The sequence below is a fragment of the Notolepis coatsorum genome (assembly GCF_963971535.1).
Source record: "Notolepis coatsorum genome assembly, chromosome: 1".
Lineage (NCBI taxonomy): Eukaryota > Metazoa > Chordata > Actinopteri > Aulopiformes > Paralepididae > Notolepis > Notolepis coatsorum.
Genome location: NC_140165.1, coordinates 109,560,959 through 109,585,886, shown reverse-complemented (window position 1 = coordinate 109,585,886; position 24,928 = coordinate 109,560,959). Strand labels below are relative to the sequence as shown.

At 42.7% G+C, this 24,928-nt stretch overlaps 1 protein-coding gene across 3 annotated transcripts in view; it reads right to left on the bottom strand.

The window, feature by feature from the left end:
• Window positions 1-24,928, bottom strand: part of dock11 (dedicator of cytokinesis 11) — a 328,275-nt gene that overhangs the window by 10,492 nt on the left and 292,855 nt on the right. For all 3 annotated transcript variants that reach the window (XM_084319393.1, XM_084319394.1, XM_084319395.1), the window contains 7 exons: window positions 22,435-22,557; window positions 15,161-15,274; window positions 11,561-11,707; window positions 9,761-9,971; window positions 8,214-8,404; window positions 5,750-5,850; window positions 1,084-1,222 (listed from right to left, as the gene is read on the bottom strand). In XM_084319393.1, the coding sequence (XP_084175519.1) occupies window positions 1,084-1,222; window positions 5,750-5,850; window positions 8,214-8,404; window positions 9,761-9,971; window positions 11,561-11,707; window positions 15,161-15,274; window positions 22,435-22,557 (1,026 nt within the window). The remainder of the gene's footprint in view (window positions 1-1,083; window positions 1,223-5,749; window positions 5,851-8,213; window positions 8,405-9,760; window positions 9,972-11,560; window positions 11,708-15,160; window positions 15,275-22,434; window positions 22,558-24,928) is intronic.

Sequence of the window (24,928 nt, the reverse complement as noted above, 5' to 3'; positions counted from 1 at the left end):
TATTAGCTTGCCTTGTTTTATTCAATGTGTTAGTATTACTGGTACATTCTGGTCCATTATTATTAATTAATGTATTTATAAAATTTGTCTTGAAAACAGGGGGGAGGGGTCATCTTATTTGGGTCAATACGGTATTCGATGAATAAGTAAAATTAGTTGTCTGTTCTTGAACACAACCAGAGTTCTGATTCAATTGTGATCATGGAATAATTATTGGCATTGGTTGTTTTGTTGAGTGATGTCCCGACTGAAGATATTGTAAGCTATGACTGTGGGTGTGTTGCACGTTTGCATGTAATAATAACACTGGAATTTGAAAACATTTCAACTCGGGTGGGAATCACCAGAGGCCCACGACACAGTAACATAATACTAGGGTCACCATATTATAATATCGCCATATTGTGCTGCGATATTGACACCCGAATTTTCCCAAGGGGATTAATAAAGCATCATCTTATCTTATCTTATATTGCAATATTGTGATTTATAACTTTTTTTTGTCAACTGCAAATTATGCCCAATTGTCAATGTCTGCAATATAAATGTATATACATCTGTTTAATCTAATAAAATAATATCAGCCTGTTCACCTAATTTGTATTGCAGAAAAATGGGATTATAAAAAAATATATATACAATATATATATATATATATATATATATATATATATATATATATATATATATATATATATATAAATATAAAGCTAATTTGAATATTGATACTTGCCGTTACTGTATCGATATAATATCAGCATGCAAAATATCGCAATATATAGTGTGGACAGGTTGGTTTGTGTACGCTTATCTGCACGGGTGAAAAGGATGGTCAGTTAGGGTGTTGTGCATCAGTCTTCTACACTTTGAAAATAGGAACGTTTGAATGTAGGAAATGAGAATATTGATGAGAAATACCATAGAGGAGTGAGTGAGTGAGTGAGTGAGTGAGCGAGACTATAACGTCAACACGTATCTTCCCAGTTTCTCAGCAGCACCAGCAGGTCACCCGAACGTCATCCCCAGCACCACACATGTAACATGCCTAAAGCCTGGCCCATCAACCTCCTCTCTGGAGATCACCTGCTCATGGATGATGTCAGACAGCTCCTTGACCATGTCCTTGAAGTTGGCCTTCAGGCCCTCGTGGTACTCAAACTGGTCCTCCTTGATCAGACGCTCGTTGATGTCCAGAGCTATGCTGCACGCCTGCACAAAACACCTGCAGTGACCAACACACACACAGATGTTGAGATGTGGGCACACAGACACATGACATGTGGACACGCACACACACACACACACACACACACACACACACACACACACACACACACACACACACACACACACACACACACACACACACACACACACACACAGGACCATATAAATACTGTATATCGCGTTCGAGCCAATCAGCAATACCCACTGAATCACGTGAGTTGCAACCTACCAGCGCTGAGCTGCCGTGCTAAAAAACCATGGCACTCCCCTGAATAAAAGTATAATGGAGCTCTATGGAGAAACCATGGCACTCCCCTGAATAAAAGTATAATGGAGCTCTATGGAGAAACCATGGCACTCCCCTGAATAAAGGTATAATGGAGCTCTATGGAGAAACCATGGCACTCCCCTGAATAAAAGTATAATGGAGCTCTATGGAGAAACCATGGCACTCCCCTGACTAAAAGTATAATGGAGCTCTATGGAGAAACCATGGCACTCCCCTGAATAAAAGTATAATGGAGCTCTATGGAGAAACCATGACACTCCCCTGACTAAAAGTATAATGGAGCTCTATGGAGAAACCATGGCACTCTCCTGAATAAAAGTATAATGGAGCTCTATGGAAAAACCATGGCACTCCCCTGAATAAAAGTATAATGGAGCTCTATGGAGAAACCATGGCACTCCCCTGAATAAAAGTATAATGGAGCTCTATGGAGAAACCATGGCACTCTCCTGAATAAAAGTATAATGGAGCTCTATGGAGAAACCATGACACTCCCCTGAATAAAAGTATAATGGAGCTCTATGGAGAAACCATGGCACTCCCCTGAATATAGGTATAATGGAGCTCTATGGAGAAACCATGGCACTTCCCTGAATAAAGGTATAATGGAGCTCTATGGAGAAACCATGGCACTCCCCTGAATAAAAGTATTATGGAGCTCTATGGAGAAACCATGGCACTCACCTGAATAAAAGTATAATGGAGCTCTATGGAGAAACCATGGCACTCCCCTGAATAAAAGTATAATGGAGCTCTATGGAGAAACCATGGCACTCCCCTGAATAAAGGTATAATGGAGCTCTATGGAGAAACCATGGCACTCCCCTGACTAAAAGTATAATGGAGCTCTATGGAGAAACCATGGCACTCCCCTGACTAAAAGTATAATGGAGCTCTATGGAGAAACCATGGCACTCCCCTGAATAAAAGTATAATGGAGCTCTATGGAGAAACCATGACACTCCCCTGACTAAAAGTATAATGGAGCTCTATGGAGAAACCATGGCACTCCCCTGAATAAAGGTATAATGGAGCTCTATGGAGAAACCATGGCACTCCCCTGAATAAAAGTATAATGGAGCTCTATGGAGAAACCATGACACTCCCCTGACTAAAAGTATAATGGAGCTCTATGGAGAAACCATGGCACTCTCCTGAATAAAAGTATAATGGAGCTCTATGGAAAAACCATGGCACTCCCCTGAATAAAAGTATAATGGAGCTCTATGGAGAAACCATGGCACTCCCCTGAATAAAGGTATAATGGAGCTCTATGGAGAAACCATGGCACTTCCCTGAATAAAGGTATAATGGAGCTCTATGGAGAAACCATGGCACTCCCCTGAATAAAAGTATAATGGAGCTCTATGGAGAAACCATGGCACTCACCTGAATAAAAGTATAATGGAGCTCTATGGAGAAACCATGGCACTCCCCTGAATAAAAGTATAATGGAGCTCTATGGAGAAACCATGGCACTCCCCTGAATAAAAGTATAATGGAGCTCTATGGAGAAACCATGACACTCCCCTGACTAAAAGTATAATGGAGCTCTATGGAGAAACCATGGCACTCCCCTGAATAAAAGTATAATGGATCTCTATGGAGAAACCATGGCACTCCCCTGAATAAAGGTATAATGGAGCTCTATGGAGAAACCATGGCACTCCCCTGAATAAAGGTATAATGGAGTTCTATGGAGAAACCATGGCACTCCCCTGAATAAAAGTATAATGGAGCTCTATGGAGAAACCATGGCACTCCCCTGAATAAAAGTATAATGGAGCTCTATGGAGAAACCATGGCACTCCCCTGAATAAAGGTATAATGGAGCTCTATGGAGAAACCATGGCACTCCCCTGAATAAAGGTATAATGGAGCTCTATGGAGAAACCATGGCACTCCCCTGAATAAAAGTATAATGGAGCTCTATGGAGAAACCATGGCACTCCCCTGAATAAAAGTATAATGGAGCTCTATGGAGAAACCATGGCACTCCCCTGAATAAAAGTATAATGGAGCTCTATGGAGAAACCATGGCACTCCCCTGAATAAAGGTATAATGGAGCTCTATGGAGAAACCATGGCACTCCCCTGAATAAAAGTATAATGGAGCTCTATGGAGAAACCATGGCACTCCCCTGAATAAAAGTATAATGGAGCTCTATGGAGAAACCATGGCACTCCCCTGACTAAAAGTATAATGGAGCTCTATGGAAAAACCATGGCACTCCCCTGAATAAAAGTATAATTGAGCTCTATGGAGAAACCATGACACTCCCCTGACTAAAAGTATAATGGAGCTCTATGGAGAAACCATGGCACTCCCCTGAATAAAAGTATAATGGAGCTCTATGGAGAAACCATGGCACTCCCCTGAATAAAAGTATAATGGAGCTCTATGGAGAAACCATGGCACTCCCCTGAATAAAAGTATAATGGAGCTCTATGGAGAAACCATGGCACTCCCCTGAATAAAAGTATAATGGAGCTCTATGGAGAAACCATGACACTCCCCTGACTAAAAGTATAATGGAGCTCTATGGAGAAACCATGGCACTCCCCTGAATAAAAGTATAATGGAGCTCTATGGAAAAACCATGGCACTCCCCTGAATAAAAGTATAATGGAGCTCTATGGAGAAACCATGGCACTCCCCTGAATAAAAGTATAATGGAGCTCTATGGAGAAACCATGGCACTCCCCTGAATAAAAGTATAATGGAGCTCTATGGAGAAACCATGGCACTCCCCTGAATAAAAGTATAATGGAGCTCTATGGAGAAACCATGGCACTCCCCTGAATAAAAGTATAATGGAGCTCTATGGGGAAACCATGGCACTCCCCTGAATAAAGGTATAATGGAGCTCTATGGAGAAACCATGGCACTCCCCTGAATAAAGGTATAATGGAGCTCTATGGAGAAACCATGGCACTCCCCTGAATAAAAGTATAATGGAGCTCTATGGAGAAACCATGGCACTCCCCTGAATAAAGGTATAATGGAGCTCTATGGAGAAACCATGGCACTCCCCTGAATAAAAGTATAATGGAGCTCTATGGAGAAACCATGGCACTCCCCTGAATAAAAGTATAATGGAGCTCTATGGAGAAACCATGGCACTCCCCTGAATAAAAGTATAATGGAGCTCTATGGAGAAACCATGGCACTCCTCTGAATAAAAGTATAATGGAGCTCTATGGAGAAACCATGGCACTCCCCTGACTAAAAGTATAATGGAGCTCTACGGAGAAACCATGGCACTCCCCTGAATAAAGGTATAATGGAGCTCTATGGAGAAACCATGGCACTCCCCTGAATAAAAGTATAATGGAGCTCTATGGAGAAACCATGGCACTCCCCTGAATAAAAGTATAATGGAGCTCTATGGAGAAACCATGGCACTCCCCTGAATAAAATTATAATGGAGCTCTATGAAGAAACCATGGCACTCCCCTGAATATAAATATAATGGAGCTCTATGGAGAAACCATGGCACTCCCCTGAATAAAGGTATAATGGAGCTCTATGGAGAAACCATGGCACTCCCCTGAATAAAGGTATAATGGAGCTCTATGGAGAAACCATGGCACTCCCCTGAATAAAGGTATAATGGAGCTCTATGGAGAAACCATGGAACTCCCCTGACTGTAGTCTGCCCTGTTGTTCTAACCAGGATTATGTTAAGTTATTTTTTTGTCTCCTTGATGCGCGCACTGAGTCTGACGTGGAGGAGACTCCCGTCTATTGTAATTGTATGTTTTCTTCATGTCTACGGCCCATAGACCAGATTGGTAACTTTTTTTAAAACACCAAAAACACCCCTCTTTGAGTTTTAAGCTAGGCGAGTGGTCCACATCGGCTTCCATTCATTTGTGCTAAGCTAGGCTACACTCTTTCCCATGGTGTTGGTGTGCCCCTTTAAATTGGGCAGTGTTCCCCTTTAAACCCAACCTCTAAAAAAACATTATAAAACCCAAGGCATCTTTGTAAACAACCTCCTAACACTTAACCCTTTCACTACCACACTAGCAAAGGGTTAACCATTTCAATGCGACAATACAGAAGGTTAACCTTTTTCACTGCCACACGACAGACGGTTAGTGTGGTAGTGAAAGGTTAACTTTCTCTAGTGTGGTAGTGAAAGGGTTAAAAACCTGGTCTTAAAAGGGATATACATGCAAGTGTTGTACCCGGTCTTAAGGAGATGGTATTGGATGATGTGCCCGTACCTGAATATCTCCTTGAGATCTTTGGCTTTCTTGCTGGTAGACTGGTTTGCTTTACTGTCATCCAAGAATGCCCTGGCATAGGCCATCGGACCTGCATTCACCTGGAACACCCAAACCAAACCGGTTACCCAAATCATCATCACAGGACATGAGGACACACACGCAGACACGCACGCACACACACACACACGCAGACACGCAGACACGCACACACACACACACACACACACACACACACACACACACACACACACACACACACACACACATTGTTCTTAAAGGGAATGAGACTCCCCACCCCCACCCACCCAAGGGCTATAATTGAAGCCATCTCCACCTGCTAATAATGTAGCCCTCCCACTGCAGTGCCCAGCGCCACAGATCCACTTGCACCTCTGGTCACCAAATTACCCACAATAAATTGAACACACCCACGTGTGCCAGTGTTTTCAAATTACGCCTACGCATGCATCTCTAGATAATCACAACCTTTGTGAATTCCCCTGACACACACTGTGACCTCTGAGGTTTTCCTATTGGCCAAAGATGGGCTTCCTGTTTCTAAACAAGCGGTGCTCGAGCTAAATCAGCAAAACCCTGAATCGTTCCTCTTAGCTGTTCTGAGGTGCCGTGCGTAGAGAACGGGACACCATGGAGAAACGATCCAACACGCTCTGTGTCCGGACACACTACAGTAGTCATCAGTCCTCGTCGTGGACAGGCTGCAGCAGCCGATGACCACAGCCGGTTCCACCCATGTGTGACTAGATCAGTGGTCGGCAACCTGCGGCCTCGAGGCCGCATGCGGCTCTTTAGCCAATCAGCTGCGGCTCCTTGGCCCCAAAAAAAAAAAAATTTTTTTTTTTTTTGGATATCGATGTCATACTGTGACACTGAAATGAAAAAATATTTCATCAACTAAGATATTTAGTCAACAAAAGGCTTACCTGTATGCCTGATATGTGGTGCGAAATTTGCGAACAACGAAAAATGTACTTTTTATTTTATAGATTTTCCACAAATAAGGGAAGGACTCTAATAGAGCTGCATAGTTCAGGGTTTTATTTCAAAGTAGGTTTACAGATGCAAGTGTTTTTTTCTCCTTTTCTGTGTTTTATTTCAAAGTAGGTCTACAGTACACATGGTAGTCTTTTTTCAAAGTAGACTACTTTTATTTTATAAATGTTCCACAAATAAGGGAAGGACTCAAATATACCTGAATAGTTCAGGGTTTTATTTCAAAGTCGGTCTACAGACACCAGTGTTTTGTCTCCTCTTCTGTTTTTTATTAAAAAATAGGTCTACACAGCCAGTATTTTTTCTCCACTTCATAAGAGTTTGAGGTGTTCCTTTGTTATAACAGGTAAAAACAGCAATTAAAAAGTCAACATTTTTCTTTTTGTTGCTTTATAATCATATTAATGCAACAAACTGTGTACTATAAGTATAAAGTATAATAAATCGCAAATTACTTTGGGTATGCAATTGTCAGGCGTTTTATGCTAAATGTGGGGTATGCTTGGGGATATATAAAATGTTATACACTGTTATCTTCATTTTAAGGGTAAATAGGTTGTGCGGCTCCCTGAGCATTTTATTTTGTGGGACGGGGGAAAATTGGCTCTTTTGATAGTAAAGGTTGCTGACCCCTGGACTAGAGGGACGTACCTAATGAACTGGCCACTGACTGTATTATGTGCTGGACGACTCATGGTTGTGCAACTCGCTTGTATGGCCACATGTATCTGTGGGTTCCTCACAGAGCTAACTATGGCCAATGCACGCATTGCAACATCAATAGAACAGGACATCACAGGCGGTCAGGTGGCGTAGCGGAGATTGCGTTCGTCACCAACCCCGGAGCGGCTGGATTCGCCTGTTCGAATCCAGCTCACAGCTTTGGCTGTTCGAATTGTCACCAGCTTGGCTGGCCGTTCACACTAATACAATTGGCAGTATTAGAGGGTGGGAGAAGCTGGCGGGGTGGGTCCGGGTCATTGTAAACAGCGACTCCTACAGTTCGGTCGGGGCGCCTGCTAAGCGCGGATAGGATCTAAGTGGGATAGTGTGATCCTTCCACACGTTACACCCTCTCAGTGAGAGTCCGCGCTGCCAGGTGAAAAGAAGCGGTTGATTGGCTGGACGTGTGTTGGAGGAAGCACGTGGTAGCCTCCACTCTCCCAGACCGACTGTGGGGGGTAAGTGCGCAGCGACCAGGAAGGGGATTGGGAATTGGCATAACGACTAACATTGGGATGGGAGAAAATCGGAGGAAAAAGGAGGGGGAAAAAGATAAAAAAAAAATAAAAAATAACAGGACATCACACACCCACTCAATTATATAATTATAAAGCAATCAAGCAAACGCAGGCATGTGCGCAGGCCCACACACACCCCCACCCCACACACACACACACACCAACCGACCCACGGAGGGCAGTGGCTGTAGCCTAGTGAACTCTACCTGAACAGAGACGCAGCCCTGCAGTTTGAGCTGCAGCTGGATCATGTCCACCTCCTGGCTGGAGCAGAGCTTGGTCAGCTCGGCCGTGCGCGCCCTCATCTCGTCGATGGCCACGTCCACCGGCTTCAGCTCCACCTGCTTCTCCCCCACCACCTCCACCCGCTTCTTCACGTAGGGGAAGGTGTTGGTAGCTGGGGACACCAAGGCAGGCAAAAAGGTAGAAAATCGACATCCCCCACAGTCATTTTTACATACAATACATTTATGTACGCTATGTTTTTCTTTTTTTATATGAATGCCTAGTGAGTGAATGTATAGAATATGTTTTAAATTGATTTTATATTAGCTTTAATGTCCTATTTTTCTGTTTCTTTCTGGCTTAAACATCTAGCCCAGGGACTACAATTGAAAACTAGCAACCCTGCTAATGTTGGCATATTTACAGTTTTTAATTTGTATTAATTTATAAATGTATAGGTAGAGTGGTCGTCTGGTAATCGTGAAGGTTCCTGGTTGGATTCTGGCTCCTTGAGCTCCCGGTGTCTTTGAGTTGTGTTAATTACAGCTCCATGAAATGATCAATTCATTGAGCTGTAATTAACACAACACACGGGTTAAATGTCCCCGATGACATCACTCGTGGCCATATTCAAACTAATTTACTCTCAATAACTGTCAAACAAAATTAATGTGTGTTAAACTGTTTTGGTAAATGGTAAAGGGGTGCATTTTATATAGCGCTTTTTCATCACATTCACCCATTCACTCACACACCGAGGACGGAAGAAACCATGCAAACTGCTCATCGGGAGCAATTAGGGGTTAAGTGTCTTGCTCAAGGACACTTCGACAACACTGCCCAGGAGGAGCGGGAATCGAACCGGGAACCTTCCGACTACCAGACGACCTCTCTACCTCCTGAGTTTTTGGTTGTGTGTGACTGTGAGAGTTTTTGGTTGTGTGTGACTGTGAGATTATGTGAACAATTTATCAGCGTTGTTTTTGGTGAATTGCCCCTTTAAGTTTGCACAAGAAAAATTGAATTTTCTTAACTTTTGCTAATAACCTCTAATGGCTAATGGCTATAGAGCCATATTCAACTGGAACAAGCTACCAGTATCCACAAGGCAAGTAAATAATAAATATTGGTTTAAATAGGTACAAAAAAGTGAACTGATGTCAATTATGTAGTAAAGATGTGACAGACTATTTTATGTTTTTATTTATGTATTTTTTTTATTTTTTATTTTATTACCTTTTATCATTGGAGTTTCCATTTCAGATATTAGTTTTTGGGGGAATGTGTTAGGCATTCAATCATTCATTGGATCTTCAATGTTGACTATTCACTTTTGATTTCCTTTATGCTTAGTTTTCTTTTCTTTTTTCCCCTTCTTATTTCAATTGTATTACTAATTACATTCTGTATTTGTATGCCGTTGTATACTTTTCTTGCGAGGACCCCAGGAAGACTAGCGGTCATTCATTTGACAGCCAACGGGGGTCCTAATAAAACATAAACATGTGTGTGTGCACATGTACTGTACTTGTGAGCACGCTTCTCCTCTTGCACTGCTCCTCCACGCCACCGTGTTTCTTCCCCGTCAGCGTGTACGGCGTCTCGAACATGAAGCGGTTGATGTTGTGGCACTTCTCAAAGTCCGTCCTCTTCTCCGGCACCTCCTTCTCCTCGAAGTACGGCTTGACAAACGTCACCTGGACGTAGGCGAACTTCACATCCAGGTCTTTGGGGTTGACCTGTTGGGCGGTAGACAGGATAATAATAATAATAATAATAATAATAATAATAATAATAATAATAATAATAATAACCTAACCAGACTTGCAGCCCTAAGTGATTCACAGCTGTAAAATAGACATAAAATAGACAGAATAAAAGCAATGCAGAGAATAAGAAAAGGGGTAAAAGCAATGCAGACAATAACAATACAAATGTTGTCTCATACAGTTTAGAACCTGACAGTCCTTCCTGTTTGATACAACAATAACATAGTTCTTATTTACAATACAATAATCAGTGTGGATGTATTTCGAGTGAGATACATAGATATACAGTAACGCTTAGAGAAGTCAGGAAAATTGCCATCCAAATGCAACAATCCAACCATTCTAATCCTGATTAGGTCATAAAAAAACAGCCCCCCCTTCATAAGCTTGGCTGCTACTACGACACTGCTACAGATCATGTGTCCACTAAAGAATATATATACTCTGCCAACAGATCAAGTGTCCACTAAAGAATATATATACTCTGCCAACAGATCAAGTGTCCACTAAAGAATATATATACTCTGCCAACAGATCAAGTGTCCACTAAAGAATATATATACTCTGCCAACAGATCAAGTGTCCACTAAAGAATATATATACTCTGCCAACAGATCAAGTGTCCACTAAAGAATATATATACTCTGCCAACAGATCAAGTGTCCACTAAAGAATATATATACTCTGCCAACAGATCAAGTGTCCACTAAAGAATATATATACTCTGCCAACAGATCAAGTGTCCACTAAAGAATATATATACTCTGCCAACAGATCAAGTGTCCACTAAAGAATATATATACTCTGCCAACAGATCAAGTGTCCACTAAAGAATATATATACTCTGCCAACAGATCAAGTGTCCACTAAAGAATATATATACTCTGCCAACAGATCAAGTGTCCACTAAAGAATATATATACTCTGCCAACAGATCAAGTGTCCACTAAAGAATATATATGCTCTGCCAACAGATCAAGTGTCCACTAAAGAATATATATACTCTGCCAACAGATCAAGTGTCCACTAAATAATATATATACTCTGCCAACAGATCAAGTGTCCACTAAAGAATATATATACTCTGCCAACAGATCAAGTGTCCACTAAAGAATATATATACTCTGCCAACAGATCAAGTGTCCACTAAAGAATATATATACTCTGCCAACAGATCAAGTCTCCACTAAAGAATATAATATATACTCTGCCAACAGATCAAGTGTCCACTAAAGAATATATATACTCTGCCAACAGATCAAGTCTCCACTAAAGAATATATATACTCTGCCAACAGATCAAGTGTCCACTAAAGAATATATATACTCTGCCAACAGATCAAGTGTCCACTAAAGAATATAATATATACTCTGCCAACAGATCACGACGACCCCGTTTTCTAAGTGAACAGAAGACGTGGGCTGCAGGACCAAATTACTTTGTTCATTTTCACCACATTTCAGAAAGACGTGACCTCATTTGTTCCCATGATATCTGGGCTCAGTGTGTCACTCCTGCGGTCTCCCAGGCCGCTCCTCTTCATCTGTGTGTCTTTGTACCTTATTGGAGTCCTGGATGATCTTGACGTTTTCCGCTCCAAACTTGTCCCCATAGAGAGCCAACAGGCGGTGGGAGATCTCCGACAGGCCCGTGAGCTTGGGCTCCTTGTAGATGTACTCCTTCCCGTCCTCCTCCTCGAAGAAGCCCTGTCCAGGAGACATACGACCACCGTGAGACAGGATTATCCCTCTCATAGAGACAAACGTCCCCCGTGAGATGGTTGTGGCAGATCTAGCAGGTCATGTGGCGACAGGATGTTGGCTGTGCACTCCAGCGTGCAACAAGAGGTGCACATTAGTCTGAAGCCAATAGACATTAGTAATAATCTCCACCGTCCCAAAAAACATAATTTTAACTGCCCCGAAGTATACATTGACCGTCCCTATTTGTTTTTCATTATTAGACTCAAGGATACTAAAAAAGGATTGAAATTCAATGCTAAAAGTTGAATTATGCCTAAGGGAAAAAGAAAAGAGTATAACTGAAATTGTTATACATTTGGAATATCCAAATAGTTTGGGCCAGCCCTGTGTACTTGTTGACAAAGATATACTTCAGAAGTATAAAAAAAAAAAAGTATATCTGTTTTACTCAAGAAGGATAAGGACCCCACCGAATGTGGCAGCTACAGGCCCCTCAGTCTCCTCGGAGCCGATCTTAAGCTATATGCCAAGGTTCTAGCCACCCGACTTCAAAAGCACATGACATCTCTAGTTCACCCTAATCAGACTGGCTTCATAAGAGGCCACCTGGTTACTGAAAACATCAGACGGTTACTGCACGTGATTAATGCCAGCAAGGATATTGCAATCCCTACAGCGGTCATGTCCTTGGACGCAATGAAGGCATTTGACAGATTGGAGTGGTCTTACTTATGGGCAGTTCTTAGAAGGATGGGGTTGGGTGAGGGTTTCATTCATATGATCAAAGTTCTATACACTGGGCCTTCGGCCATGATCTTAACGGGGAAGTTCTGTTCACCACTCTTCTCTGTCTCGCGCTCTTCTAGACAGGGTTGTCCTCTTAGTCCCGGACTCTTCGCTTTATCCCTCGAACCTCTAGCTCAATACATAAGACAATCCCAAATTATATCTCCTATTTCAATTCAGGGCACACATCACCATATTAGCTTATACGCAGATGATGTACTCCTGTTTATGCAGAATCCCTCCGTCTCTCTACCTCATCTGCTCGGCGTGATAGATGAATTTGGCAGCCTGTCCGGCTTTAAGATCAACTGGCCAAAATCTGCTTTTCTTCCACTTACTGAGCCTGCGAAGGCTACCATCCTACCGGCAAACATACTTATGGTGGAGCACTTTAAATGACTCGGGATTGAAATATTCCCCACTATTAGCCAGACGGTAAGGTATAATTACTCCAGCTTGGGTGACAGGATTACGAATGACTTTAACAGATGGTCCAAATAAAAAAATTCATTACAGCCCCGTGCGTCAATAATTAAAATTTATATTTTACCCAGAATTAACTTTATCAGCTCCATGCTCCCGTTACCTCCTCCTGCTGGTTACTGGCAGAAATTGCACTCTGCCTCATATAAATTTGTTTGGAACAATAAACGCCCGCGCTTGAAGAGATCTACTGCCCAAAGGAGTAAACTCGATGGGGGCTTAGCATTTCCAGACTTTAAATATTATTTTCAAGCTTTCTCTCTGAGACCTTTGATCACTTGGTTTGACGCTCAAGCAGCTGTATCTTGGCGACCATTGGAGGAGAAGTTGGTGTCCCCATATAGACTTCAGGATATTGTGTATACCAACATATCAATTAAACAATGTAAATTACGATTTGGCCCTCTTATCACACATGTGATCCAGACTTGGCGTGACACTCAGAAAGTGGGTACAAACCGCCATCAATGGCACACGCATTCCCCTCTATTTAATAACAATCTTCTCCTTATTGGACAACAACCTATTAGGTACCCTAGATGGGAAAAGAAAGGCATACACACATTGGGGGATATCTTCGATAACTCTAGTCTCCGCTCTTTCCAGGATATATCCAACGGATATGATCTCCCCGGAACCTCCTTTTTCTTTTATTTACAAATAAGAGCAGCTCTGAAGGCTCATGGCGTGCCATGGGATGCTCCACTAGTGCATCACCGCTTTCACAAATTATTTTATGACAAAGAGACATCGAGAGGCTTCGTTTCTGACTTTTATCGCCATTTACTCATGTCCTCGTATAACGAGCGAGTGTCCATGTAGGATGATCACTGTACAGTCTGTATCAGTTATTGTCTTGTCATGTGGTGATAAGTTATTGTCTTGGGAAGTCTTTTTTATGTATTATTATTATTATTGTATTGTGATATATGTTTTGTTTCATGTTGGATTTTTTTTTAAATAAATATATATATTTGATCAAAAAAAAGAAGTATAAAAAATAATTCTACCATAGGCCTGTCCCTCCTGACTGGGACATAGCTCTGTTTGTCAAACAGCTCTATTGCTGGACATGGTACTAAAGAAACAACCAACTGCACCGTGCTTCTTGTCTCAGTTATTCAGGCAGAGAAACTGTGATCTAAACATTTAAAATGACAACGTAAATGAATCCTGGGTTCCCTTTTCGCCCGCATTTGTATTTTATATAATGATAATGTATGCACGCTCACCTAGTTTAGCACAATTTAATGGAAGCGGATACACACCAGCTAGCCTAGCTGTTGGCTAAAATCACCGCCCAGAGCTTTAAGCTAGACTAGTGGTCCGTATCCGCCAGTATATCGCTTTAATATTAAAGATGAATTTACTTTAGAATGGATCTTCCAGTTTTGGCAAGAAATACCAATTTCCCAAGGCGGTCAGGTGGCGTAACGGAGATTGCGTTCGTCACCAACCCCGGAGCGGCTGGATTCGCCTGTTCGAATCCAGCTCACAGCTCCGGGGTTGTCACCAGCTTGGCTGGCCATTCGCACTAATACAATTGGCAGTATTAGAGGGTGGGAGAAGCTGGCGGGGTGGGTCCGGGTCGTTGTAAACAGCGACTCCTACAGTTCGGTCGGGGCGCCTGCTAAGCGCGGATAGGATCTAAGTGGGATAGTGTGATCCTTCCACACGCTACGCCCTCTCAGTGAGAATCCGCGCTGCCAGGTGAAAAGAAGCGGTTGATTGGCTGGACGTGTGTCGGAGGAAGCACGTGATAGCCTCCACTCTCCCAGACCGACTGTGGGGGGTAGAGTGCGCAGCGACCAGGAAGGGGATTGGGAATTGGCATAACGACTAACATTGGGATGGGAGAAAATCGGAGGAAAAAGGAGGGGGAAAAAGATCAATAATAAAAAAAAAAATACCAATTTCCCTGGAAAAGAATTCTCGGGATGTCAGTTTTGTAAAAACCACTGGAACATTTTCAACCCTAGTCTGAAGTTGAACCTTTATTAGTGTGTGGTGTTGTGTGTGTCAAGAGGGAGGACTTCAACTAAGGTAATTCAGGAATTTGTTGGAATTTTTTACTTTTCATCAAACATTTAAAAGGTTATTGAAATGACTGACGCACTTTAAATAATAAGCAAATCTTAAGTTTCAATATACAGTATGTTTTGATGAGTGAATCGACCGTCACCTCACCTGCCCATAGAAAGCCACTCTGAAGTAGGTCCCCAGCAGCCTGCGGCCAGAATGCATCACCTCCATGATCTTATTGTAGGCTCTGTGCAATGTGTCATACAGACGGCTCAGTTTCTGGGGAGACCAAACACATGGCATACAGTGTGTCATACAGACGGCTCAGTTTCTGGGGAGACCAAACACATGGCATACAGTGTGTCATACAGACGGCTCAGTTTCTGGGGAGACCAAACACATGGCATACAGTGTGTCATACAGGCGGCTCAGTTTCTGGGGAGACCAAACACATGGCATACAGTGTGTCATACAGGCGGCTCAGTTTCTGGGGAGACCAAACACATGGCATACAGTGTGTCATACAGGCGGCTCAGTTTCTGGGGAGACCAAACACATGGCATACAGTGTGTCATACAGGCGGCTCAGTTTCTGGGGAGACCAAACACATGGCATACAGTGTGTCATACAGGCGGCTCAGTTTCTGGGGAGACCAAACACATGGCATACAGTGTGCCATACAGACGGCTCAGTTTAAGAATCAAGAATCAAGAATCAAGAGGTTTATTTGTCACATACATACCAGGGCATACAGTGAAATGCGGGTGGTCATGACCGCATTGATTGTGCAAATACAATAATAAAATAGGCTAGTTTCTGGGGAGACCAAACACATGGCATACAGTGTGCCATACAGACGGCTCAGTTTCTGGGGAGACTAAACATATGGCATACAGTGTGTTATACAGGCAGGTCAGTTTCTGGGGAGACCAAACACATGGCTTACAGTGGATTAGTGCACGTGCACATCTGCATTTCTTGGTGTGTGTGTGTGTGTGTCTGTTTGGTTGAAAGAGCATGAACAGAAAATAATACATGTTGCCTTTGAGTGCATTAGGCTGATATAACGATACGTTACATTATTATTGTTGTCCTACCTGCTCTACTGCTGGTGTGAACAACCAGGCTACTGCTCTACTGCTGGTGTGAACAACCAGGCTACTGCTCTACTGCTGGTGTGAACAACCAGGCTACTGCTCTACTGCTGGTGTGAACAACCAGGCTACTGCTCTACTGCTGGTGTGAACAACCAGGCTACTGCTCTACTGCTGGTGTGAACAACCAGGCTACTGCTCTACTGCTGGTGTGAACAACCAGGCTACTGCTCTACTGCTGGTGTGAACAACCAGACTACTGCTCTACTGCTGGTGTGAACAACCAGACTACTGCTCTACTGCTGGTGTGAACAACTAGACTACTGCTCTACTGCTGGTGTGAACAACCAGACTACTGCTCTACTGCTGGTGTGAACAACCAGGCTACTGCTCTACTGCTGGTGTGAAAAACCAGGCTACTGCTCTACTGCTGGTGTGAACAACCAGGCTACTGCTCTACTGCTGGTGTCAACAACCAGGCTACTGCTCTACTGCTGGTGTGAACAACCGGGCTACTGGTCTACTGCTGGTCTGAAAAACCAGGCTACTGGTCGCACCAGAATAACATTTTGCAGTGCTTCGGTGGGCTGTGAGTTTCCACTGTAAGGGACCAAGGAATGCAAAGGCCCATTAAGAGTGAATAGGGTAACTACCCTGCATTATTTACAACAAAGAACTGTATTCCATAAATCAAGGCCCAAGCAGCTTGTGCTTCATAAACATCAGGAGAGCTCCACATGGAAAGGCGGGAAGTAGTAGTACTTTGACTACAGTAAACAGACATTCCTGTATAGGAAGTCCCTCCACTACTAACGTTAACAATGAAGAGGGACATGTGGAAATGTTGAGTCCCTGCTCTAAAGGCATCAACTGAAGGGACTCTTGGCCTGATGGCCTTGGCACTTTGTACAATGATTCTGTTTGGACTATGTGGAGTGAATGGTAGCTGTGAAGCTGTCTCTCACACAAAGCCATGTAAAAAGACCTCAGACTCTGGGGCCCTCATTTATCAACAATTCTTAGAAAGTGTTCTATTTTCGTACTTAAGCACAGAATTTAGAATGTGTGTACGCACAGAAATATCGGGATTTATCAACCGTGCGTACACGGGTCCTACGCTCCTCCGTGTTGATAAATACCATTTGTTCTTACCGTCAATGCTCATGCGTGATTATCCATATATGGTAATGAAACACCCCCCATGGGATGTGAAATAATGGACTAACCCGAGTGAACTCTGAGAAACTCCACGAGCGAGATTGTTCACTGAGGCGCTGTCAACCAAGAAGACACAACCGGTGTTATGGGATAAATAAAAGGCGGACTTGTACACGGTGATGTCAGATATCAACGACTCCCTAAGACCATTGCTGCAATTCTGCCTGGACAGCTCAAAATACTAATAAAGACCGTTCGTTAACCACTGTTTGGCGTTGGTGTGTCATTATAACCATGCTGGAATATGAAAGCCTTTATTAGTTTTGTTCGATTGGCTACCGGGTATAATATGATTTGTAGAGGCATACAATCTATTTTGTTGTCGGTATTAGGTAGCCTATATGAATTACATATAATAGCAGCCATAGCCTACATTATGCAACAGTAACTTTCGCATATATAATAATCATATCATATTCCTATATGTCTCCCAGGAATCGTGGGGCTCTGGGAAATAAAGGTTGGGAAGACCCTGCTATCATAGCCTATCCTTTATAATGTTATAGGCTATTTCATTTACAGTTTACTCTATCAGCCTACCCAGCATGTAATACGTTCTTTGTTAGAACTCAACTCGTTATTATTTTGCGCATAGATTGCAGAAATACGGGAACGTTTTGATTTATATTTAAAAGGCTTTGACACAAAACGGAATAAGTGGAATTTCGAAGCTGCAAGCAGAATACAAGTCATATCACCCACACGATATATGCTACCTGTATCCAGAGCATGTATGCTTTTCATTCATTTAAGACACATTTATTGCAAGGGTTTTGTACACACATAAACTCAACAAACAACCTCTGTTCTCGTTGCAATGCGTTTTTTATTCTTTCTTATACAGTAGGAAGGGGGAAGAACACTATATCGTGGGTGTTCATATGACTTGTATTCTGCTTACAGCTTCGAAATTCCACTTGTTTCGTTTAACAATGGCAAAGCCTTTTAAATATAATCAAAACGTTCCCGTATTTCTGCAATCTATGCACAAAATAATAACGAGTTGAGTTACGCGGAGCGCAGTCAGTACACCCTGTATATTCCGATAACGCTATATATAAACCATGCTGCATTCATTCAGAAGGAAAGACCTATTATTCCAAATGCTATTTATAGGGTTTTGACCATAATTACACTACTGTTGCTATTTTACGATTAACTATAATGAATTACGGGGGTCATACAGAACACGTCAGTCAAACTAATGAACAAAAGCTTATTTCCGCGTTGAAACTAATGCATGAAACTGATGAGAGCATATGCCGTCCGTCTGCACTAGATATCCATATTCTACCGCCGGGCGCCAGGTACGCATGCCCTGAGCTGAGCGTAAATATATGCACAAAGTCAAGCACAAGTGCAAATTGATAAGTCACACACTTTGCTTAGAAATGATCGTACGCAAATTCCTACAGATTAGACATTGTATATCGTCATCAATAGGAGGACCAAAGTGCGGCCCAATTACTGCAATTCAAGAAATATTCTATAAAGGATGGCGCAGGAAAGGCGGTGCGTCAAGATTTTATGATGTTATAAGAGAATACAACGCACCCAAAGTGGCGGGTTTGAGATTGAGCTGGGAGAACGATGTACATGAGGATATTACTGAGGAAATGTGGGAGAAACTGGTATCCAAATGGAGTAAATTCTCTAGGGAGGCGCAATCACAACTTATTTTTTACAAAGTACTGAACAGAAGCTATTGGATGCCTAGTAAGCTGGCCAGACTGAAATTAAGGGACAGTGACATCTGCTGGAGATGTGAGAAGGAGACAGGCACTTTACTGCACATGTTGTACGAATGTGAGAAGGTCCGGAAAATGTGGGATCAAATTGTGATATTCCTAAGTAAGGTCCTGAATGTGAAGATAAATAACGCCCCAATGGCATGTGTTTTGGGTATAGTACCGAAAGGGATTAAACTGCCTAAATACCGGGGAATGTGGTATAGAATGGCCATGATATCAGGATGTAGAATTGCATTACGACATTGGAAATCACCTGTTGATATTACTTTTAAAGAATGGATGGAACTAATGTTTCGGACAGCATCATATGAAAGGGTGACGTATAGAGTCGCAGGGAGAGAGGATATTTTCGCTGAGATATGGGACAGTTTTCTACACCTGACTGAACGATCTGAGGACAAATGATTAAGATGGGATTACAATATTATCAAGGATGAATATGAAAAAGGGGACTTGATCTGATGGTACTTGTGCTCTATAATATATTATGTAGGTATATGCATACGTATGTGCATCAGGGACATATATGCACAATGTATAGTAATGTTGTTGTTTTTTTTGTAAGTGCTTTTTTAATTTCCATGTCAGTTGTTAATGTGTTTGTATGAGTCTTTTACATGTTTTATATGTTGTTAAAAAAAAGAAAAAAAGGCGAATCTTGGATGTTGCATTATGCTATGGAAAGATATTGTAAATGTTGAAAAGATTTGTGCAAAAATATCAATAAAAAAAAAAAAAAAAAAATGATCGTACGCACGGGTTACGCACATTATCTGTGCGTACGCAACGTTGATAAATGAGGGCCTGGGTCTGCTATATATGTACCTGTCAAATCTTTTTTTTTTTTTGATCCACTTTTTCTCCCATTTTTCTATATTTTCTCCCATCCCAATTTCGTATCATCCAATTCAACCCTCCCCTGTCACGAACGCTGTTTCTTGCCTCCCACAAGCCGGCTGCAATGTGGACTAAGTCATACATAGCACAAGTCCCCTCCGGTACTTGAGGTAACAGCAGTCGCATCTTTTCACCTGCGCAGCTCGATCTCTCAGTGTCGAGGAGTAACGCGTGGGAGGCTCACGCTGCCCCCGACACTTCCTGATTCTACTGCGCAGGCGCACCAACCGACTTGTAGGAGTCGCTTGTTCACAACGTTCGATCCCCACCCTTCAGTTTTCCCTCCCCGTAATACGGCCAATGTGTATTACTGCGGACGACCAGCTAAACTGAAAACAATGTGGAGAGCTGGATTCGAACACGCGAATCCTAGCGTCTCCACACTGGTGGCGAGTGCCTTGCCCACTACACCACCTAGCCGCCGTACCTGTCAAATCTTTAAGACATGATACGTTTAACACTGGTAGGAGGCACGGAAGAGTGACTGGTCGTCTCGTCTTCTCTCTCTTTTTTTTTTTGGGAGGGTACATTTTTGAATAATTTTTATTTTGTACATTTGTGTTGTTGTGTATATCTGATGTCGTTGAATACAAATAATATCGAGAATAAATCACATTCAAATCATATAAGGAAGTGCATCATTATTGCCAGGTTGCCAGTGTGTCAACAATGTCACTCGGACATAGGTACAGTGGCCAATACCAACTGGCCAAAGTGGTTGACATTGTCCGAGCGACATTGTCAACATTGCCTACACCGGCAACCTGGCATTAAAGTAACACACAAGAACCAACACGGCACATTGTACCTCACATTCATAAGTGATAACTTGAGTGACAGCTGGTGTCCCCCAATATAATAAGAAGAGTGGCTTTAACGACATTGTCTCAAAATAAACCATTTGCTAGCTTGTAACGTAAGAATTGTTGGAGCGTTGGCGGTACATTATACTAACGTCACAATGGCTTAGTGGAGTTATAGAAGTGAAGGAATCTGGGAGCTTCAGAGCTTTATTCTATAATAACGTTTTCAGTTCTGAAAACAACGTATATTCAGAACATTCCCTTGAGTGTTCTCAGTGTCAGCTATAAAGTCTTTCCCAATTCATTGTCTATGGAGCAGCTTCAGACTTTATACCTGATGACATCACAAGTTTTGAGTTTTTGCACAGTTTTCACTAATATGTTTGGACTGTCTTAGACCATAGAAATAACATGTATGAATTCTTAAATTGGGAATAGTTCCCCTTTAACCGTGGACTGATGCATTACGTTGCTCGGACTTGTAACAGAGCGGCTTTAACCTGCCTGGTAAAAGTGCGCCTGTCCCTTTATGTCTGTCAATTACGGATGCGCTCATCTGGGATCTGATAGCGGATAAGAGGTGAGACGTCAGACGGTGGGGGGTTGGCCTGGTGAGACGGGAGACAGGAGACGTGCGAAGTCAGGACGCGGAAGTGAGAGCGGCGAATTTGAATGTTGTTTCACTGAGAAGACGTGCAGCCGATGTGAGGAGCAGGAGAACGTGAAACGTAGTTAGTTAAGTTGAAAAGGAACGCGAAAGTAAACATTACCTAACACCGTACGGGATGGATGACCAACGGGGATAGTCCGGACGTCTACGACCTGGTCATCTTCACCCAACGCGGACTTCGGTGCGGTAAAGTACACGCTGCACTGTTGGTTGCGCTCCTGTTCCGAGGCTGTGACGCAAGCGTCTCCGACTCAAACATTCCCCTCTCCAAGCTTCCTAACGACGGCGACACATAGCCGAGGCCAAACGCGCCTCTATCTCTCTCTCTACCCCTCCAGCCAAAGCCAAACATCTCTCGCTCTACCCCTCCAGACCAAGCCAAACATCTCTCTCTACCCTCCAGCCCAAGTCCAACGCCCCTCTCTTTCCCCTACTCTCACATCACACACCCACACACACACACACAAACACACACACATATTTTCATTAGAGTCTTTCTATTTTTTCGTTCATTCACACAGTTGCGTGGCGGTCATCACGAACTCTCGACATTTGGAACTATTGGCAAATGCCTATACCTGTTCACCCAATGCACTGAACTGCGTGAACGAACTGGTCTGTAAATGAATTGTTTTGTATTCTAAGAGTTTTTCTTATGATTTTGCCTAATATCCAATACATGGACATTTTGACTGAATTGGGCATGACTCCTGAGTGTTTCTTTGTTATCAAACTCACCTAGTAATTATCTTGGCCATTAGTCCAGACCTACTATAAATCAACTTATTATATTATTTGTGTAATGAAAAGTATTATTATTACTTGTCTTATGTGGTACATTCTTATGCCGGAGCTATAGGCCTAATTAATCAAATAGAAAAGGTAATTTTATCTTCATTGGCAGGGGTTAGACCTGTCTGGCGCCCAACGGTAAAGGTTATAGGCACTATAAGTGGACACCGCTACAGACTACTGCGGCCAGTGTTGTGCGATGTTGTCGTGGTACCTCAAACTCGTGCCATTTCTCGTAGATGGGGATGATGAGCTTAGCGATGTGCGTGATGAGTTCGTAGCGCTCGGCCTTCCACAGCGCCTCCACGCACACCTCCAGGTGCTCCGCCAAGACCTCCTGAGGAAGACAGGGAGTTGGAATGGAGGATGGAAACAGGCTTCACTGGAAGGAATATCCTGTTATAAACACAATAGCTGCTACGCAAACAGCTCCTTAACAATCTTAGTATTACTCGTTCAAACAAATGGGCACTGCTTGTTATTATCTTTAGAAAAGTCTCACACACACATATACACAGTCTCTACCATCACACGGTCTCTAGGCACAGGCTTCCAAGGGCAAAATGCTTTCATTCCATGTGTAATAAATACTGTTGAGCTTGCTGCAAGCTACATTTCCCTTGGGGACAATAACTGAGGATTCCCATTTTGTGAAAACGGAACTAAATCAAATCAAATCAAATGTATTTGTAAGGCCCGACAACACACGTTAATGTCCCCATGGGCCGGACTCGTCTTCTTTAAACAAGTCAAGAAGAAACATAACAATAAGTCAAGAACAAAACAAAAACACCATAAGGTCCAACCAATTTAAAATAAATGCAAATAAATGAATGAGTGCAAACACTCCCAGACATACCCCACGCGAAGGTAAGGAAAAACTCACTAAAACCTAACAATAGGGGAAAATGCACCACAGGCAGTGTGGAGGAGAGAAACCTTAGAAGGGCCATTCAAGGGGGGATCTCCCTTCTTAGATGTCGGTGATAGTAGTGTTGCAGACTAACGACAGGTTATTTATATAACCTAGTTATATGAGTACTGGCTAAGCGTCCCGCTCTTAAGCCATACCGAGATATATCTCATCTCATGTACCTATTGTACTCCATCAACGAATAAAACCAAAATACACCCCTCACCTGCCAGGCCCCGCCCCTAGTGGCATGCTACTTAGTACTGGGCATGGCCACCACTCACTCTTCCTCGGAAAAAATAGTTTCCAAAGAAAAGTTTACCCAAGGGAACTCAGGGCACGCTAAGAGCGGGACGCTTAGCCAATACTCATATAACTAGGTTATATACATAACCTTAGGGATGGGAATCGAAAACCTAATTGGCCGATGCCTGGAACCGTGTGGCTCCCGTGACTTTCGATTCCCTTATCGCTGCCAGGTTTTTCCTACAGTTGCGCAATAACGTTAGCGTTAGCATGTAGCCATGGCAGACTCTATTTGATTCCTTAAGGGCTCGAAATTGCCTGGGTTTTGGTAATATGCTCCCGAAATGCTCCCGCTGTTTGGCTACTTCTATGTGCAGTGAAAACTACTTGAATGCTTTAGAACCTAGTCATTGATTTAGTTCAGGGTGAGCAAAAATTAGCCGCGGAGCTAACGCTAGCTAACGTGAGCTAACGCTAGCTAATGTTGCCATGGCAGACTCTATTTGATTCCTTAAGGGCTCGAAATTGCCTGGGTTTTGGTAATATGCTCCCGAAATGCTCCCGCTGTTTGGCTACTTCTATGTGCAGTGAAAACTACTTGAATGCTTTAGAACCTAGTCATTGATTTAGTTCAGGGTGAGCTAAAATTAGCCGCGGAGCTAACGCTAGTTAATCAAGCTCTCAGAGAGAGATAAACAGCTGACAGCGGACAGTACAGGTACAAATACAATAAAACAGCGGGTGGGGGCTGTTGTGTAAACCTTGTACTCTTTAGTTCACATATAATAAGAGACGGAGTGTTTGTTTACTAGTCTGTACTCTAAGCCAGGAAGTACCGTGGTGCAACATACAAATGTGTCCGTGTAGCAACACAAGCCAAACCTTACAGGAGGACAGGGGCCCGGGGAGGGAGCTCTGTGTGTGTGTGTGTGTGTGTGTGTGTGTGTGTGTGTGTGTGTGTGTGTGTGAGAGACAGAAGTCAGAGGAATAACGACCTGTTATTCAATAGATTAAATTAGTTTAAGAATAAAAAAATAAATACATTTTAAGAGAATCTCAAATACATTATTTTATTTAAGTGTAGGCTATAGTTAATGTTTTATTTTTTACAGTTTTTGTATTATTCTGACATGGGGGCTCAACAATAAATGACAATCAGAAATGTCAAGTTGCATGTTGTTATTCTAACCAGCTTAGTTCTGTTGCATTTCCAATTTATTTATTTAAATTATAAATTGATCAGGTATCGATAAGGGAATCGGTAAAGAATCGAATCGATAAGCAGAATCGATAATGGAATCGTATCGATAAAATCCTATCAATTCCCATCCCTACATAACCGTTATATTTTGTACTTGCATCGCGTCCCGCTCTTAAGCCATACCGAGATATGGGGTAGAGCGGACGCGAGGCCCGACAGATGCACCCCCTGAGGACCCGTAAGCCCACATCAAGGGGGAAGGGGAGTCCCGTCACCCCATCCTTCCTAATGAAGAGGGGGCGCAGTCAACTCCACCAGAGTGCGAACAAGAGGGAACTAGAACCCCTT